This window comes from Mus caroli, chromosome 5, assembly GCF_900094665.2.
Source record: "Mus caroli chromosome 5, CAROLI_EIJ_v1.1, whole genome shotgun sequence".
Classification (NCBI taxonomy): Eukaryota; Metazoa; Chordata; class Mammalia; order Rodentia; family Muridae; genus Mus; species Mus caroli.
The window spans coordinates 115,291,521-115,311,335 of record NC_034574.1 but is presented as its reverse complement, the minus strand read 5'-3'; the positions used below and the strand labels follow the sequence as shown (position 1 = coordinate 115,311,335).

General features: G+C 46.8%; 1 protein-coding gene across 1 annotated transcript in view; it reads right to left on the bottom strand.

Moving 5' to 3' along the window:
* Window positions 1–7,250, bottom strand: part of Pptc7 (PTC7 protein phosphatase homolog) — a 40,607-nt gene extending 33,357 nt beyond the window's left edge. The window contains exon 1 of the mRNA XM_021163649.2: window positions 6,720–7,250. Coding sequence (XP_021019308.1) covers window positions 6,720–6,951 — 232 coding nt within the window. The 5' untranslated portion in view covers window positions 6,952–7,250. The remainder of the gene's footprint in view (window positions 1–6,719) is intronic.
* Between the last annotated feature and the right edge of the window lie 12,565 nt (window positions 7,251–19,815).

Here is a 19,815-nt window from a genome sequence, read left to right as displayed (position 1 = left end):
TCCTCTCCATCCACCCTGACATCGGCCCCCAGGATCTGAGCCACACAGCAGCTAGTCAGCACAACATCCCTGTCCAGACTTCCCCCTCTTTCTCAACAGTTCACTCTTTCTTTTTTCCTTCTTTCTTTTGTTGAGGTAGGGGCTCACTATGTAGCCCTGGCTATCCTAAAACTCAGTATGTAGTCCAGGCTGGCCTCAGACTATGCCTGCCTCTACCTCTCAAGTGCTGAAATTAGAGGCCTGTATCAGACTAAGCCTAGTGACATTTTCTGTTGAAAACACATAGATTATGTGACAGCAGGCATATTTAAAGAACTTATTAATCTTAGAACTTTACATATTTAATTACTGCAATTTAAAAGTTAATTTTCTTTTTTTTTTCTTTCTTTCTTCTCTTTTTTTTTCCTTCAAGACAGGGTTTCTCTGCATAGCCCTGGCTGTCCTGGAACTCACTCTGTAGACCAGGCTGTCCTGGAACTCAGAAATCCGCCTGCCTCTGCCTCCCTAGTGCTGGGATCAAAGGCGTGCGCCACCACTGCCCAGCTAATTCTCTTTATATAAAATGATTATATATTCAAACTATACCAACTTATCATATGTCCAAGTAATTCCACTCCCAGTTTTACACCTGAAAAGACTAAAGTTACATGTCATCGCCAAGTGTGGTGGCGTGCGCCTGCAATCCCAGCACTTCAAGGCCAAGGAGGAGAACTGCTCAGAGTTCAAAGCCAGCCTATGTAGTGAATGTCCATACGCACACCAAAATAATATGTAACACCTGCTTACACAAAAGCTTATATACAAATATGCCAAACGTTATTCACAGTATCAAATATGTGTATATAGTGATACGAGCGGATGAGCATGTCAACAGAATGTAGCATACTCCTGAAACGGAATATTATGCAGCCATAAAACGGATGAAGCATTGACTCTTTCTGACCTCAACTTTGAAAACAGGTAAAACAAAAGAAAAGAGCATGGAAGACTACATATTCTAGGCTTCCACTTACACACAATGCCCAGAACAGGCAAACTCGGAGAACTGGCAAGCTGCTACCAAGGTTGGGAAACACCCACAAGTGGGGAGCAACTGCAAGTGGACAGACAGGCTTGGGGTTTGGGGGGAGAGGGGCAGCAGATTCTGGGCTCGGGAAGGCTGTACGACCTTGTGACTACTAAGTATACATTTTTAAAAGGTGCCATGTCATGTCATTTGACTTTGCAACTCAGCTTTGGTATGTATTTATGCTTGTATGTATATATGTATGAGTGTATTTATTATTTTTGACATGTATTGTGGAGCTAGAGTACAGAGGTCAGTGGACAGCTTGGGGGAGTCAGTTTCTCCTTTTGCCACACAGGTCCTGGGGCTCAAACTCAGGTCATTAGGCTTGGTGACAAGCACCTTTACCAGGTGAGCCATGTTCTAAGCACTGCAGCTCAGCTTAAAACAACAGAAGACTCAAGGTCATTAACAGATAGATTTGACTTTTAAAAAAATCCTGACTGCAAGATGAGACCAATGTCTGGACAGGACGTGAGATTCCAGAGAGGACTTCTTAAAACCTGGGTATCAGTGAACTCTCCAGTGATGACTTGTGTAAAAAGTCCATCAGTGGATAAAGACTGGAAATATCAAACTAGACCTAACCTATGTACCTGAACTTCATACATTAAGGTTCAAAAGCTGGGCATAGTGGCTCACAACTTTAATCCAACCACTCAGGAGGCAGAGGCAGGCAGATCTGTTGTGAATTTGAGACCAGTCTGGCCTACACAATGAGTTTTAGGTCAGCTGTAGCTGCATAGAGTGAGGCTCTATCTCAAAAACAAAACCAGGGCTAGAAAGAATGATCCATAGCCAAGAGCACCAGCTGCCCTTACAGAGGACCTGTGTTTGACTCCCAGCATCCGCATAGCAGCTCACAACCATTCAGAATTACAGTTCCAGGGAACCCAATGTCCACCCACATCCACCAAGGGCATCAGCCATGCATGTGGTACATGCAAGCAGGCAAAACACCCACACACACAAAACACTACCACCACCACCACCACCTCCACCACCCCACCAAAGAATATTTTTTAAGATTGGCAAGACTCACAAAAACACTTCAGAATCCTGGCCCAGTAAAAACTCAAAACCAAAGGCTGGCGTAGAAAACTGTTTTATTTTCATGTTTAGGTTCCAAGTTAAACCAAGCTTAAACAAACAACCCTTGGCTTTTTAAGAGTGGCTTCACTGCTCAGTCTTTAGAGGCCAGAATTTATACTGCACAAACCATGCCTTCCATTTTTAAATAAATGGTTTTCTGTAAGCTGTGTTTAGCATGCAGGGGAGTTTTTTGTTGCTTTTCAGTTATGAGTCAGAGAGAATAAAGCGATTATAAACACATTCATATGCTCTCTCGCTCTCACTCTCTGACTCTTTCCCTCCCTTCATCCCTTCAAGTATGACAGTGAAAGCCCTGTCTGCCAATAACTAGCAGTGCTTTGAAGTTACCCAAGCATCTGAAGGTCTCTCTACTCATCACCAAAACATGGAGGAAATGGGCCTCAAGGTCGTGAAGTCTTAAGTTCTCAGCAGCCTTTTGATGCTGCTGTTGTGGTGGGGACATCAGGTGGCTCTCATGGCTCTGTGTACCTAGGAAGGCACAGCATGCAAAGTGACAAAGCTCAGGGCTAAGTAAAGGGAAGGAACACAGCTCGTGCCGTGTGGGCTTACTCCTGCTGGCCCAATGGAGAGAAGGAGCCCCTGCCAATTTTCCACGGGATGGGAGTGGTGCTGGGTCTCACCACACCCTCCACAGCCAATTTTTCCTAAAAGAAATCCAGGAGGACAATAACAGTGTGAGGCATCAAGTGTTCTTTATCATGACTAATAGGACAATTCAGTCCCAATGTTATCATACATACATGCATACATACATACATACATACATACATACGTCTATGGACAGTTTCTCTGTGTAGCTCTGGCTGTCCTAGTAGACCAGGCTGGCCTTCAACTCAGAGATCTGCCTGCCTCTGCCTCCCAAGTGATGGATTAAAGACATGTGCCACTATGACCTGCCAATTTCAATTTTTAAAAAAATTAAAATAATAATTTATTTCTCCTACTCTAGCTTTCATTCCTAACAGCTGAGGAGAAGCCCATAAAGGCCTCTTTTATGTAGACCAAGCTAGCCTTGAACTCACATAGATTTACCGTAATGTGATTTAGCTCACAACTCGTATCAGTTCAGCCTGTGATAGGATGGTGTCAATAGAGTCAAAGGCACCACCTGGTGAACTGCCTCATGGCTGCCAAAGACCAAATGAGGCCAACTTAGAAAGTTGTTTCAGGTGACTCCCAGGATGGCTTTCCAGAAGGGCGCCTCCACAACAGGACAGTCCTGGAGAACCTGTTCCTCACTGTCCTCATGCCCACTCCCCCATTTGCAGGTGTGTGTCTGCAAGATCTTTGTCAAATCTAACTAGCTTCTTCTTGGTCACATAGGCAGCTGTGTGTGTGTGTGTGTGTGTATCTCCATCAGACACTCAAGCACCTGCCTTCAGTGGCACATGGTGGACTGTCTCCAGCCTGCCTCTGTGCTCTCTTCTCCAAAGAGGTCCTTCCACAGCCAAGGATCCTTCAGCCAGTGAACCAAGGTAACTTAACAACTGAGTGCCCAATGCTAGATACAAAAGTGAAGAGCTCTACCAAGGTGCCTGTGGCAGGCGATTCATAGCCATGCTGTTTGAGGGACTACAGGAAAACCTGAACCTGACTGTCTAGCCAGAGCCTCTGCATTAAGTCTGACAGCCCACTCCTTTCATCTTTTCCAGATAAGGACAGCAGACTCAGAGAGTCCACCCAAGACCACAAATTACAGAGCTACTTAGTTGCAAAGCTTAACCTCAAAGTAGGCATGGTTTCTGCCAGAATGCCAGAGCAGGAGATGAAGTTTGTGCTTTTTTAGAAAGGGTCTGCCCAGTATCTCCCATACCCTTGTAAATATGCCACAATGGCAAGATAGCAGCATGTTAAAATTCAGCATAGACTTAATACATTCAGATACAGCAGTCCCCTTTCTTCCTGAGGGAGACATTCAAGGCCCCTAGTGGATGCCTGAGCCTCAGAGAGTACTGAACCCTCTAAGTACTTTTTCAAATACATATATAGCTATGATAAAGAATAATTTGTAAGCTGGGCAGTGGTGGCGCACGCCTTTAATCCCAGCACTTGGGAGGCAGAGGCAGGTGAATTTCTGAGTTCCAGGCCAGCCTGGTCTACAAAGTGAGTTCCAGGACAGCCAGGGCTATACAGAGAAACCCTGTCTCGAAAAAACTAAAGTAATAATAATAATAATTTATAAAGTGTAACTTATAAGTTAGGTACACAAGATAGTAACACTATTTGTTAATATTAAAACAACATATTACAGAAAAAATTATACAAATTAGTACCCTACATCTTCAGTTGATCTGTTACCCAAGATGGCTTCTTGGTAGCTAACGTGGAGAGTGGACACAACTAGTAATGGAAAGACCTGACCAGGCACGGCATGTTCACCTGTAGACCTGGCTCTGCTAGGACTCAGGAGACCTACACAAGAGAGTTTCTTGAGGCCAGGAGGTCATGACCATCCTAGGCAATATCGCAAGAACCTGTCTCAACACAGAACAGCAACAAGCCTCTGGGTAGATGTACAAGATTCTGTCTCACTACACAGAATGGCAGGCAGTTTAAAACCTAAGAGTGGTGCTGGGCGTGGTGGCGCACGCCTTTAATCCCAGCACTCGGGAGGCAGAGGCAGGCAGATTTCTGAGTTCGAGGCCAGCCTGATCTACAAAGTGAGTTCCAGGACAGCCAGGGCTATACAGAGAAACCCTGTCTCGAAAAACAAACAAACAACAACAACAACAAAAACCTAAGAGTGGTTCACTCCAGGTATTTGTCAATGTGATATGCTCAGACCCAGGTCTAGAAAGTACTATTACTGCCAATCAATCAAACCACAGATTTCTCACAAAAATAATATCAAGCCCAAAAAACTAGCTTGTAGTCAGCTTTATAAAACGACCTTTCCTGGCTCATCATCGCTTAACCTGTCCGTATGACTGCAGCTCCTGACATCTTTTTTGGTGGTGTTAGGTCTTGAACAAAGGCCTCATGCATAGGTGGCAAGTTAGCAGCCTACACTACCCACAGCTCACTGTGACTTCAAAGGCAGCACAGACCCGAAGTTCCCCAAGCGAAGGGCTGCTGGCTGCCTAAGTGACTTGCAGAAGCCGCTAACGGCAGCCTCTCAAAAATAACCCTGCATCTAGACAGACTTCACGGCGAATCTCTGTACTTCCAAACCTAGGGAGGCTCTCTGAAAGGTTGGCACCAATAGTGCAGTCTAAATACTAAAAGATTTTTTCTCAACACAGTTGAAGAGGTTATTCATCAATTAAAATGAGAACCAACCCCGCTATCATGCTTACAAACACTCCATGTGATAAAACCAAAACTCACAAGGTTATCTGATTTGAAAATGTCATGAGCTGGGAGCTGGGGCACACACCTGTATCCTCAGCAAGAACTGAAGGTCAGCCTGCACTAAACAGCAAATGAGCTACAAAGACACTGTTCACACGAAAAAGAAAGAAGGAAAAAAAAAAAACCCAGCAAACAATTACTGTCACAAAAACTATTATTTGCTCCGATGCCATATTTTGTCTAAGCCTATGAAGCTTTTAAGTAACCATAAACTCAATGTCACTGGAGAAGTGAAACCAACGTGACATTTGAACCTAGGCGCCAATGACAGTCTGTCCTTCAATATCAAAAGAAGAGCTTCCCGAACTGAAAGACCTTTAGTGGCATACACGAACTCTCCAAGGGCATACCCTAGGTAAAGTTTCTGACAGCTTGTGCATTGTTTAGGCCTTTGGACAGCTCTCTCTCTCTCTCTCTCTCTCTCTCTCTCTCTCTCTCTCTCTCCTCTAGTAACTGGGATAGATCTTAGGAAGCACCTGTGGCCTAAAAAGCTGTGACCGAGTCTCACAGCCTTTTTGGCTGCAGCCTACAAGCAGGTCCAGCCATTCTATTTTGGGTCAAGGAGACCTTTCTGCCACCCCCAAGTGACCTCAAGTAGACAAGCTGGGTTTGGGAGAAAGCACTGCTAGAATTTCTAACCAGGCCAGCAGTCCACCCACAACCCCACGGCCCTTCCCGAAAGGATGGCAATCCGGGGACCGTCCAGGCAGCGGGAAGAACCCACGACGGGGGGGGGGGGGGGCTGTGGGCTCCCCGCCGTCTGTCTTCGGGTCTGCTCCCGGATCCCGCAGCTGGGACCGGGCTGTGGCGTCAAGAGCTCGCCAAGAAGCAGGGATTCCCGGGGCGCCAAGAGGGAGGAGGGAGCGAGGCAAAGCGAGGTTAGCAGCCTGCAGGTGTCGCCGAACGAGGAGGACGAGGTCGCGTGGGGGCTGTGACTAAGAAGAGTGCACGGTTCTGCACCGGGACGGACTGGACACATTCCCAAGGCGGTGACCTTGGGCACGTGGCTCCACCGCTCTGCCCCTCAGTTTCCCCATTTCTAAAGTGTGGGGATGGGGAGGGGGGATCGTGAGGCAGAAAACGCATCTCGGGGTGCTCGGCAAGGCGCTGCGCTGCGCTCAGCGAAGGAAGCAGGGAAGCCTCGCACTCCGGAGTCCCCGGGAGGCCGACTTGGGGCCGGGGGACTCACCCAGGACGTCGGCCGAGCGGTGGCGGGCCACGAAACACGCGTCGTCCCCGTAGCACGCGCCCTTCTTGAGCAGGCCCTTACGGAAGTCCTTGCCGAAGCCGCAGCCCGCCGTCACCAGCCCGTAGTCGCCGCTGCTGCCACCACCGCCGCCGCCCGCCCTGGGGTCAGTCTGCGACAGGCCGCCGAGTACGGCGCGGGCCACCAGGCGTCCATACGACAAGACCGAGAACATCGCCGCCGCCGCCCCCCCGAGGAGGCGCGGGGCCCGGGGCGCCGGAGGACGCCGAGGCCCGGAGCCGGCTCTCTCCTCCGCCGCAGCCGCGCCGCCCGGGCGTTCCTCAGGGCGGCGCGCACTGGCCACTGCCGCCCCTGCCCGCCGCACGGGGCCTCGCACACGCTCTACCGCACGCACTGGAGCCAGAGCGAGGTCAGAGCCGGCGGCTCCTCCGCCTCAACCACACTGGGGTCCCGGCTGCAGCTGCCGCCGCCGCCGCCATCTTCCGCTCCACTAGCGTGTTCCGGGCCGCGCCGGCAGCGCCGCCCCCTCTCCGACCCCGCCCCGGCCCCGCCCCCTCTCCGTGGCTCAGGTCCAAGCCCCGCCCCCTCGGGCTCGCAGCCCTATGTAGTCACCGGAATCGAGCGTGCGCAAAGGGTGTGGGCGCAGTGTCTCCTGGAAGTCGTAGTTAAGAGTTATAGTCGCTTTGGACTTGGCTACCTGTGATCCAGGAGTTAGATTTACCAGAGGACTGTAAATTATTGAGAATGACGGGTAGATTGGGTTGTTGGCTTTTTTTTTGGGGGGGGGGATTAGGGTGGGTGTCCTGTTTTGATTTTTTTTCTCTCTCTCACCATCTTTTTTTTTTCCCTCTTCTGATTTTTTTGAGATAAGAGTTTCATCAAGCACAGGCTGACCTCAGACTCGCTCTTTCACCAAGGTTGGCCTTGGATTCCTTCTGATCTTGCCTACAGCTTCCCAAGTTCAAGGATTACAAATTATGTGCCACTATATCTTGTTTAACAGTTTCTTCCATACATACCACATACACACACCCTCTCTCTATATATATTCCTTTACATAACTGTAAGAAATCAAGATTGAGATTCGACACCATCTAGTATACTGGGTGAGAAAGGGTAATCCTAACATTTCCATAATTCCTGTGTCTTGAAAGTCCCGGGTCTAAAACATCTGTACCCTTGATCCTAAGTTTGACAGTCAACCTGGCCAAGCAGGTCTTTTTCCTGCCTCTGATTTGGAGGCCTTCAGAAACTGTGGAGGGCTGAGAGAACTGCCAAGATGAGACCTCTTTCTCCAGCCACACCTTCCTTCTCTTTTCAAGAGGGTCATCCCTTGGCAGAAGGGGTCAGGCAGGATGGCCTATACCTCTAATCCCTGGCAGTTAGGAGGCAGAGGTAGGCAGATCTGTGAACTTGAGGCCAGCCTGATCTACATTGTGAGTTACAAGTCACTTAAGGCTACATAGACACCCTGTCTCAAAAAATAAAGAAAGAGAGAAAGAAAGAAAGAAAGAAAGAAAGAAAGAAAGAAAGAAAGAAAGAAGAAGAAGAGAGAGGGAGATAAAGAAGAAGAAAGGAGGGGCACTTTCTATTTTATTTTTTTTCTAAAGCTCTTCACCTATTTGAACGAAGATCAAAAAGCCTTCCCCAAATATTAACAATTGTAAATTATTTCCCTAAGAAATTATTTCAGTTGAATAACAGCTAGGACTCTTTATCATCATCATCATCATTACTGTTCTTAAGAGAACTTTTTAAGCTGAGCAGTAGTGTCGCATGCGTTTAATCACAGCACTTGGGANGCAGAGGCAGGTGGATTTCTGAGTTCGAGGCCAGTCTGGTCTACAGAGTGAGTTATTCTTATTTTATGTGTTTTGTCTACATGTGTGTCCTATGTCATGTGTGTGCAGTGCCCCTGGGGCCTCAGAAGAGAGCATTCGATCTCTTAAAACTGGAGTTACAGACAGTTGTGAGCAGCCATATAAGTGATGGGAATCCAACCCAGGTCCTCTAGAAGAGCAGTCAGTGCTCTTGACTGCTGAGCTATCCCTCCTGTCTCTAGTTATTTTGTTGTAAAGACAGGATCTCCTATAACTTAGGCTGACCTTGAACTTTCTGTTTGCCCAAGGCTGACCTGAACTTAGTCCTGTTTCTCCTTCCTCTACAGGCCAATTGCCTGGCCTTATAAGCACACACTAGCATGCCCAGTTTAGCTCATATACAGTGTTGGTATGTGTCATAAACATATACACATTGAAGTTTCATTCCTAGCCAGTGTGGGTGGTGTATAAATGATCTAGGTCCCAAATACCTTTTCTACCTATTTGGTGTTTCCTGGCTGACTGGCCTCCTGCCAAGCACACAGCTGCCCCCAAACCTTTCCTTTACTCTTCCTTCTACCAGTGAGGATGTAATTCCATATCTAAGGGGATCTTAGATGTCTGTGTTCTCTGTTGTGCTTCCAGACCATAGGGATTTCACTGCAGTCTGGGTTATTCAGGGGTCGGGGCAAATAGGCATCATATCATCAGGGTTTAATCTAATATCTGGCACATGGGAAAGAAGTTTGTAAATGTCTGATCTGTTTGGTAAAAGAAAGAACAGCGGACTGGACCATATGTACTATCAGAATGGAAGAAAACGTTTGGAAAGGTGGAATTCACAAAAATAGAATTGGCCTTTAGTAATAATCCAATCTGAAATAATTTGTAGTTTAACTTAATATTGTGTATAAGTGTATGTGTGTGTGTGTGTATGCAAGACTGAGGTCAAAGGACAACGATCAGGAGATAGCTCTTTCCTTCCACCTTCTACGGGTTCTAGGAATCAAACTCGTGTTTCCAGGGCTGCACAGTAAGTGCCTGAACCTATGGAGTTCTCTCTCACCCCATAATTTTTAATTGTAGCATTAAAAAAAAAATCTCATCCAGGAATGTTTGCCTTTTTCTGGATCCACTCTGAACAGCATTCTAGTCACTGCAGTCATTTAATGGTCCTTTTTAAAGATGCAGTCTTGTTTTTTTTTTTTTTAATATACCTAAAATCCTGCCAACTAAACACCCATTACTATGTCACCTAATTACTCTTGTTCTTAAACACTTCTGCAGTTCACAGCATGCCAAGCCCAAGCTCTTCTGTAACTCAAAGGTTCTCATCAGAACTGAGCCTGATAAATCACTTCCTATGATGAGTGGCTGGATACACAAATAAAACAGAAGTTCACTTTGGGGATAAAAAGGGAAGCATTCACATCTTGCTTTGTGTGTGTGTGTGTGTGTGTGTGTGTTGTGTGTGTGTGTTACAATACAATAACTGGCACATGTCCAAAAAGGGGGCAGCTCCTCTCTGGAATCCTCTCTCCTCTGTTGCTTGGCATTTCCGTCTCTGCCAACTGCGCTAAAGGTTGCTCTTTAAACCACACACGCCACTAGCCAGTCCCAGCCAGCCTGTCAGGTAATCCTACCCCAAGGACAAGCTTTTTTTCTTTAAGATGGTATGCCAACCCGTTCCTTGCCTTGTCCAGCTCCCGCAGACCAATCAAACTTATTTTTCAAGGCAGGTATAATTACCCAGTTTCCATGTCGGTCATGAAAACCGGTTGGATTGGGTCAGCGGGAAGACAGGTGGCTCGCTTGCCTGGCCTTTGCCATAACCTATGTCCCCAGTTAAGTCTGCTGTGGCGACTTTGGGTGTCACGTGCCTTGAGTTTCCAGCCGCTGAGATTTCTGCCGACGGGTTGCTCTCTGAGGCATGTGGCAAACCGTCCTTTCTCAAAGTTCCTGTGTGCTTTTCTTGCATGTGCAGGGGCGGCGGGGGTAGGGGGTTGGGGAGGAGAGGTTCCCTGGAATTATTGGTTCTAAAGCCAGCTCTGAAGTTTCATCAGAGAAGCCAGGGGAAAGGACTTTGCAAAACACCTCTCGCTGCTCTCCCCTAGGGGGACAATTCAGATCTGGCATTTCGCTGGACTTGAGAAGCCCTGAGTTTTCCTTCTTAGTGGAGTTACATTCCTAGCACTTCAAGGATTCCTGGGAGGTCAGTTGCTGCTTTCAGAGGCCAAGAAGTGGTGAAAATACCATCCAGGCTCTTGGAGCACCTCTGTGGCATCAGGAAAGAGCTTTACCCAGGGATTGCCAGAGCCTCCATTACTAATAGAAGAGAAAGAAAAGACACACATATTTTCTAATGGGAACTTCCTGCCAGGCCAGGCCAAAGATCTCCTCTGATTTCTATTTTGCTAGCCTAAGGAAAAGGATTGCTAGTTGTTAATTGGTGGTAGGATTTCCCAACACTGATACTATTGACTTTTGGACAGGGTGTGTCTTTGACAGCCTGTTCTCAGCACCATAGGTGACTTGGCAGCATCCCTGGCTTCTACCCGATAGATGCTGGTAGCACCCTGCCACTCCCAGAGGGATAAATGGAAATGTCTGAGCTGTTTCCAGATACCCTCGGGAGGGTACAATCGCTCTTGGATTAGAACTAGCAAGTTATGGCAACACCAGGCAATCGAACAGGTAATTGTCAAGCATTCATTAGATTAAAAAAAAAAAAAAAGCCAGGCGTGGTGGCGCATGCCTTTAATCCCAGCACTCGGGAGGCGGATTTCTGAGTTCGAGGCCAGCCTGGTCTACAAAGTGAGCTCCAGGACAGCCAGAGCTATAAAGAGAAACCCTGTCTCGAAAAACCAAAAAAAAAAAAAAAAAAGGTCTAGAATGGAATGGGAAGAGGTTAACACCGAGGAGTGGAGAAAAAACAACTGCTGTTCAGTCAAGTAAAGGAAGTGGTAGTGCACCCAAAGGGTGGGGAACGCCAGGTCCAATGAAGAGTTGAAGAGGTGGCATTCTAGGGGCTAGGGCTGGGGCTCAGCGGATAAGGTGCTTACCTACTGCACACAAGGCCCCGGGTTTGATTCTGAGCACCGCATAAATCAAGTAGGATTATACTCTCCACACTCAGGAGGTAGAACCCAGAGCATCAGGAGTTTAAGGCCATCCTCTTCGACGTAATGAGTTCCAGGCCAGCATGGACCCTTCTGAAAGAAGAAGAAGAAAGCAAGAGGAGGGGGAATTGTTATCCCCAAAGGAAGGCAGAGTACCTGAGAAGACAATCGAATGTGGCTTAAAATTAAGCACAGGATTTAAAAGGGGGAGCAGTGACCTAGAGTGACAGAGACCCATGGTCATGAAAAGAAATTCATACATACATACATACACATACACACACACACATACATACATACATACATACATATACACACATGCATACATATATACATACATACCCACACATACATACGCACATATATACATACACATATACATACACACATATATACATACATAAACATATATATTCATACATATATACATACACACATTTATACATACACACATATATACATACATACACACGTTTATACATACACACATTTATACATACATACACACATATATACATACACATATATACATACATACACACATATATACATACATACACACATATATACACATACATACACACATTTATACATACACACATATATGCACACATACGACAGTGAGGATGAGCTTCAGAAACCCTTGTAGTGAAAGAGGTCAGGGCTCTCAGGATGGCTCAGTCGGCAAAGGTTCTTACAGCTAGGCCAGACTATCTGTCTCAATCCCCTGGAAACCAAATGGTGGAGGGAGGGAATCTGTTCCTGAAGGTGGTCTTCCAACTTCTACACGTGCTCCAGGGCACACTCCCATTCAAGCATATGATAGATAAGTAATAAACAATAAACCGGGGCTGGTGAGATGGTTCAGTGGGTAAGAGCACAGACTGCTCTTCCTAAGGTACTGAGTTCAAATCCCAGCAACCACATGGTGGCTCACAACCACCCACAATGAGATCTGATGCCCTCTTCTGGTGCATTTGAAGACAGCTACAGTGAACTTATACTAATAAATAAATCTTTGAAAAAAAAAAAAAAACAATAAACCTTAAAAAAAAAAAAAGACCCAAGACTCCTGTAGGCGGGTGCCTGCCTTCAATCCTAGCACTCAGGAGGCAGAGACAGATCTGAGTACAGGACAGCCAAGGCTACCTAGAAAAACCCTGTTTCTCACAGAGAGAGAGAGAGAGAGACAGACAGACAGACAGACAGAAGCCAGCCACCAAAGGGCAGCATGTCCCACGCCATGTTCAGAATAGGCCAGTCCATCTGGTGAGAGAGCATATTACTTACTGTTGAAAGTCCTGAGGGAGTAATGGTATGAGGTTGCTCTGGGGGACTTCAGAGTCTGGAATCACACCGGGACAATGTGGCACAGCCTTATAAAGTCTGTAATAGTCATTGACTACCAGACTGTAAAGAGGAGAATTTCATAGGGTGTCAATCAGATCTCAATTTAAAAGGCCCTACGGAGGGTGACCCATGCCAGTCTGAGGGGTGGGGGATACATAATGCCAACTCAGGTGCCACCGCATGCTTCCTTCATCTACTTGATATTCAGAAGGTCTTGGGATAGAGAGCCTCACCCAGGCCGGATGTGGGACGCTCCACCCTAAAGGAGAGTGGCAAACCTGGTTCCATTGGGCTGAGATCCCACACTGAACAGAAAGAGTGCAGCCAGCTGAGCGCTGTGTTCATTGCTCTCTGCTTCCTGAGTGCAGATGTCAGGATTCTCAGCTCCTACCAGGTGAGCTCCCGGGATGGAACCAATGTAGACCCTTAGGTTTTACCTGCTGAATCATCTCTCTCTGGTCTCTGGCTTCCCCCCCCCCCCCCCCCCCCCGCCCCCCATGGATACAAAGTGACCACACCCACCTCCAGCTCCTCCTGCACTCAAGCTCCTCCCACCATGATTTCCTAGCAATGATGGACTGTATCCTCAAACTGTGAGCCCAAACAAACCCTTCCTCCCTTAAGTTGCTTGTGTCTGGTATATTGGTAACTAATATACTAAACAAGTGTTGTCCCCCTGGGCTACATCTCAAGCCTCTCCCCTTTTTAACTATTTGGAAACAGGTTTGCTGCCTTTCCCAGGCTGGCCTTGAACCCACAGTCCTCCTCCCGCAGCTTCCCGAGTAACTGGGATTGTATGCCTTCATCGCTAGACCTCGCTACCAAATGCTTTTACTAACCCAGTTAACAGTAGTGGTAATGGAAAATTTTGGAGTTTCAGCTTTAAAAAAAAAAATCGGAAATATTATGGGAATATGTTTTCATTTTAGTCCCAGGGGTGGGAAATGGGGCTGCTTCGGATTGTCCACAGCATGATGACAATTTGCCTCGTGCTCTAGCAGAGGTGTGATTTTTGACAGCTGCAGACAGTTTCTGCGACTGGGTGACATTTGGAATTCTGGGGACTTTTCAGAGAGTATAAACATGCATGGTGGTGTGTCGGTTGGTTGCTGTAGGTCATGGTTAAGTAGTCATGTGCAAAGGAGAAAAAAAATAAATCAGATATCTTGACTTCCAAGATAAAACTTGTCCCAAGGAACTTGAATGCTCTAATTAGCAGGAAGTCGTCTGAAGATAGCATCTATCCCTTTCCCCTCGATCCTTTTTCCTCCCCTACCTAGAGTTAGGGGGTTGAAAGGGTAGAAGTAAGAAGAACCCACAAAGTAACCAAAGGTAGCTACAAGCGGCCACTACCACTCTTGAAAATGTGTTACTTCACTCTGTAACCAACTCTGTACTCTGTGCCAAATAAAGTAAAAAAGATAAACCAATCAACAGCACTGTCTGCTCCCAGCTGCTCTTATTATTCTCTTTAATGTCTGAGCAAAATGGAAGTTCCACCAAAGCAGGGAATTGTAGCCATTGCCTCCCTTCCCTGTGGAGCTTCCTTCCAAGGGTCCAGTTGAATGCTTGCTATTTAACAGACACTAAGTGTAGCAGTGAGTCTCCCTCACCCCTCTCCCTTCCCCTTATCCCCCTACTCTCCCCCCCCACAACAAGGCTTTGTGCTCCAGGCCGGTGGGGCTTCCAACCACCTGCCCAGGGAATCTTTGGATCTGCTAATGAAACACACACACACACACACACACACACACACACACACACACTAGCTTACTGTTGAAATGGCTTGGCACTCCTACACCTTCCCCTGCTACCCCAGGCCCAATCAGGGAAGTGGCCAGCAGTCACCCACCTGAATTCTCACTGGCTGGTTGGCTTCCTCACCAGCAGCCCCTGCGCCCCATCATTCTTCTCCAGTTGGGGCAATCCTCCTTTCTCCCCTCTGCGTCTTCGCCCTCCAAACAAGGACCTTTAGCTTTTGCGCACACAGATTCCTGGTTGACTCAGAGCATTAGAACCAAACTCCAACAACCAAGCGACCATCTGGGGACAAACCTGACTTGGAGGTCACACAGAACAAGCAACCTGTTTTCCACCTGAGGAAAGTGGGTGAATAGAAAGTCTATGCCACCACACTGTGGCGGTACATGCTTGTAATCCCAAGATTCGAAAGTCAGAGGCAGGTGGATATCTGTGAATCTGAGGCCAGCCTGGTCTACACAGCTCCAGGACAGCCAGGGCTACATAGTGAGACATTGCTTTTTTGTTTTATGATTTTTTAAAAAATTGAGTGTAGTGGCACACAACTTCAATCCGAGCACTTGGCAGGTAGATCTCATTATTTCAAGGCCAGCCTAGTCTACAGAGCAAGTTCCAGGATGGTCAAGGCTACATAGAGAAAACCTAGTCTTGAAAAGAAAAATCAATTTTTTTTAATTTAAATTTAAAAAGGGAACAAAATCCGAAAAACTTCTCATAAGAAGCCAATGGGGCCGGGCATGGTGGCACACACCTTTAATCCCAGCACTCGGGAGGCAGAGGCAGGCGGATTTCTGAGTTCGAGGCCAGCCTGGTCTACAAAGTGAGCTCCAGGACAGCCAGGGCTACACAGAGAAACCCTGTCTCGAAAAGCCAAAAAAAAAAAAAAAAAAAAAAGAAGAAGCCAATGGGTAGTTGGGTGTTGCTGGTCTGAACTGGAGACCTGGAGAGGGGTCTCTAGGAAGTTAATGACTGGGAAGGAACTAGGTGCCATCCATTCTTGGTAGTTGGTTCACATTGCTTTGCTGGGGTTGGGGTGGAGGGTGGGGAGGTCATGTTTTTCCCTCCTGAAACCCATCGCCTCCTCTCAGCTCTCTGAGAATAGAATTTGGTTCTCTTGGAGAAAAAGTAATCCACTATGTCTGAGATTTGTGTACTTGGACCAATGTTCCAAGAAGCGACACACTGGAGCTGGAGAGACATCTTATTTGGCAAGCACGAAGACCTTAGTTCAGAGATCCGAACTAAGCACTGACAAGAAAGTCGAGCCTAGTGGTTTGTGCACCTGCAATCCCCCAGCGCAGGGGAGGTAGAAGCAAGAGGACCCCCTGGTGCTTACTAGTGAGCTCCGGGTTCCGTGTGAGATACCACCTGAAAATTAAGGTAGGGATCGATCGAGGAAGACACCTGACGTTAATGTCTGGCTTCCGTACACATACCTATGCATGTGCACTAGAACCCGTGCACAAACACACACACACACACACACACACACATACTCAGAAATAAGTCAGTTCACGCGCAAAGTGGTGACATGACCCATCTGTGGCCAATCAGCATCCTAGTCTCTTGGTCACAGTTATTGGTTTAAAGAGGAAGGACCTAACTAGTGTCAAACCGACGAAAGCGATTTTGAGATCGTGTAGAGAGTTAGGAAGAATCGATGCCCAACCAGCGCCCTAGAGCAGGTGGGATGCAGGCTTGGGTCTCCGAGGGCTGCCACCTCGGCTACTTGGTTAGAGCCAACTGTGACATTCATTGAAGCCCCTTCTAAAATCCTGCAGGCCTCAAGAGAGGCTCAATCACAAATTTTGCTGAGTTGCCCCTTGGACTTAAGCCTCAGGCTTTGACTTGCAAAACAAAGCGGCCTGACAGATACAACTCCAGCTTCCATGGCTTCCATGGCTACCTTAACAGTGTCAAGAACGAAGTTCCTACCACAAAGGCGGCTGTGTGGGAGGAGCTTCTCTGCTCATTTGCATAGAGAAGTGGGAACAGGTGCCTCTCGGGGCCCCACTGAAGGAAATTTCTGACTTCCTGCTTCAGTCTCTGCTCCAGATACAGCAAGCACCTGATTGGAGGGCTTGGAGAAGATGCTGGGTATGTAGCCTGTCTCTTCCACCTTTTTTACCTCGATCTGTCCTGACCTTCAGACACGTGCATTCCCGTGGACACCTGGAGAACCTGTGGATTCCTGGTCCCTGTAGTAACCCAGCCCAGGTCTAGCAAAATCAGTTTGACCGGAGAGGCTGTTTCTGACCAAGCTGGGTCTCCTATGAGATTTGCACATCAATGTTAGTGCTTAGATTTCTAGTGTCCTGATTTGGACATCAATGTTAGCAGTACTGCCACTCCACAAAACCCATCGTGTTCACTGATGTTTCTCTTTTTGGAGAGCTTCCAGAGGCCGACTTTGGGAGCCTAAAATAACACTTAAAGGTCAGTTGTTGTTTTGTTTTGTTTTGTTTTGTTTTGTTTTGTTTTAGGGTCTGGAGTTTAAAGGTAATTTAACTGTGAGTTAGGATTCTGGAATTGGGTGGTTTGAGATAGCTAAAATTGTTCTGCTGGGTTTTAACTGGTAACTACCTAAGGACCTAAATTTTTGGATTGAAGAAACCATTCATTCCCACCTCCTCTTCCTACTCTAAACTACAAAAACTGCCCTCACCTAGACCCACCCAGGTGGGTCTAGGTGCTCCCTTCTCTGGCCAATAAAAGAAGGTCGGCTCTTGCTATTAAGGCAGATCTACATTTATTTACCTCTGCCAATTTAATTCTTACTATGCAGATCCCAGGGGTCAAACTCAGATTATCAGGCTTGGCCCCAGTCTTATTTACTGAGCTATCTCACCAGCACTACCCATCTCCACCGCCCTCCACCCCCCATCCTTTTTGGGTGATACTGGGGATTGAACTCATGGCCTCCTGAAAGCTATGCAAACACTATCCCTGTACTACTTCAGCCCTTTCTGCCTAAACATAAACGAATTAATTAAAAACTTGAAATTTAAGAAATGAAAAGGGTCAGATGGGCAGCTGGTAGCGAAAGTCTTTAATCTCGGCACTCTGAAGGCAGAGGCAGGCAGATTTCTGAGTTCAAGACCAGCCTGGTCTACGGGGCAAGTTCCAAGACAGAGCTACACAGAAAAATCCTGTCTCGAAACCTCTGCTCCCAAAATAGACTAGTGAAAGTAGTGAGTGTTTCCTTGGCTTTTGCCCTGAAGCAGAAGATGAAATCCCAAAGGTGAGCTGAGAGAGAAGTGGGAGAAGCTGAGCCTCAGGCTGGTGGCAGCAGGTTTGCTCCAGATGTCTGGGAGGACATGATATGCTCTGGGGACAAAAAAAAAAAAATGTTCCTGTCACCTGCCAGAAAGAAGCCAGAAGCTGAGAGAGCAGCCACCCAGGCTGGAGAAGCAGATGTTCAGGCTTGAACTGAAATCTTGGGAGACAGCCTCAGCAGGTGTGAGAGGGAGGGGGGAAGCTTTGCAAGGTGTTCCGAGAGGCTTTGAGAGAGAAGAACAACCCACAAGTTTAAGGAACCCAAGAAAAGCTGAGGTAACCATTTAATTAAGTCAGTGGGAAGAAAATATTATTACTCTTTTTTTTTTTCCGGTGATTCAGGGAGATTAGTCATCCCTTTGGGAAGATCTAAACTGGAAGCTGGGTTTTGTGGCTCATGCCTGTAATTCTACTCTCTGGAGGCTGAAGTAATGAAGATCAAAAGTTCAAGACCAGAGCTAAGAAATGGCTCAGCATCTAAATGCACTTCCTGATAAACCTGATGACCTGGGTTTAATCTTGGAACCTGCAAGTTGTCCTCTGGTCTCCGTATCTGCACTATGGCACACGCGTGCGAACACACACCAACACACACATGCACGTACAAGGCCAGCCTGGTCTACAGAGTGAATTCCAGGACAGCCAAGGCTACACAGAGAAACCCTGTCTCAAAAAAAAAAAAAACAATAAAAAAAATAATAATAATTCAAGGTAGTCTAAGCTACAATAGAGAGACTTTATATCAAAACAAAATCAAGTTAGTTTGATCCTTGACTTCTTACACAAATTTCACAAAATGAAGAGGCAAAGGAAAGAGAGAATAAATTCCAGGCAGTAAATTTTTAATCCTTTAAAATTTGTATCTATGATTGTGAGTGTGTATAATGCATGTGTGGGGGTGCATTGTGGGGTGCATGTGTGTGGGTGCATGTGTGTGAGTGCACGTGTGGAGGTGCACTGTGGGGGTGCACTGTGAGGTGCAAGTGTGGGGACACATGTGGGGTTGGTTCTTTCCACCTCTATGAGGGTCCCAGGGATCTAATTCCCATTGTGGAGCTTACCCACCAAGCTCTTCCCAGTCAGCCATCTCAAATGCTCTTTTATTAAAAACATTATTTAGCCGGGAGTGGTGGCACACACCTTTAATCCCAGCACTCAGGAGGCAGAGGCAGGTGGATTTCTGAGTTCGAGGCCAGCCTGGTCTACAAAGTGAGTTCCAGGGCAGCCAGGGCTACACAGAGAAACCCTGTCTTCAAAAACAAACAAACAAACAAAAACCCCATTATTTATTGTTTAGCACATTCACACACCCAGAGGGTGTGCACATATGCATTCACATGGGAGTTTGTGTGTGTGTTCATTTTCTCCATCCTCCATGTGGGTTTTAGGAATTGAATTCAGGCCATCAGGCTTATGTGTCAAGTCTCACCCTACTGAGCAATCTTGCTGGCCCACAATTGGTTTTGTGTGTCCAGGTTTCACTATATAGTGCTGGCTGGCATTGAATTCTCTATACAGACTGCCCTTGCCTCGGGCTTACAGAGATCTGCCTGCCTCTGCCTCTCTAGTAAAAGGTCTGTGCTACTACATCCGGCATAAACCTTTTCTTAAAATTACATTTGTTTGTTTGTTTGTTTATTTAGCACATGCGTATGTGATGTCATGCTTATGATGTCAGAGGAGAACTTGAAGTGGATTCTCTCGTTCCATCTTTGGTTGGTTGGTTTGCTTTGTTTTTTTTTTTTTTTTTTT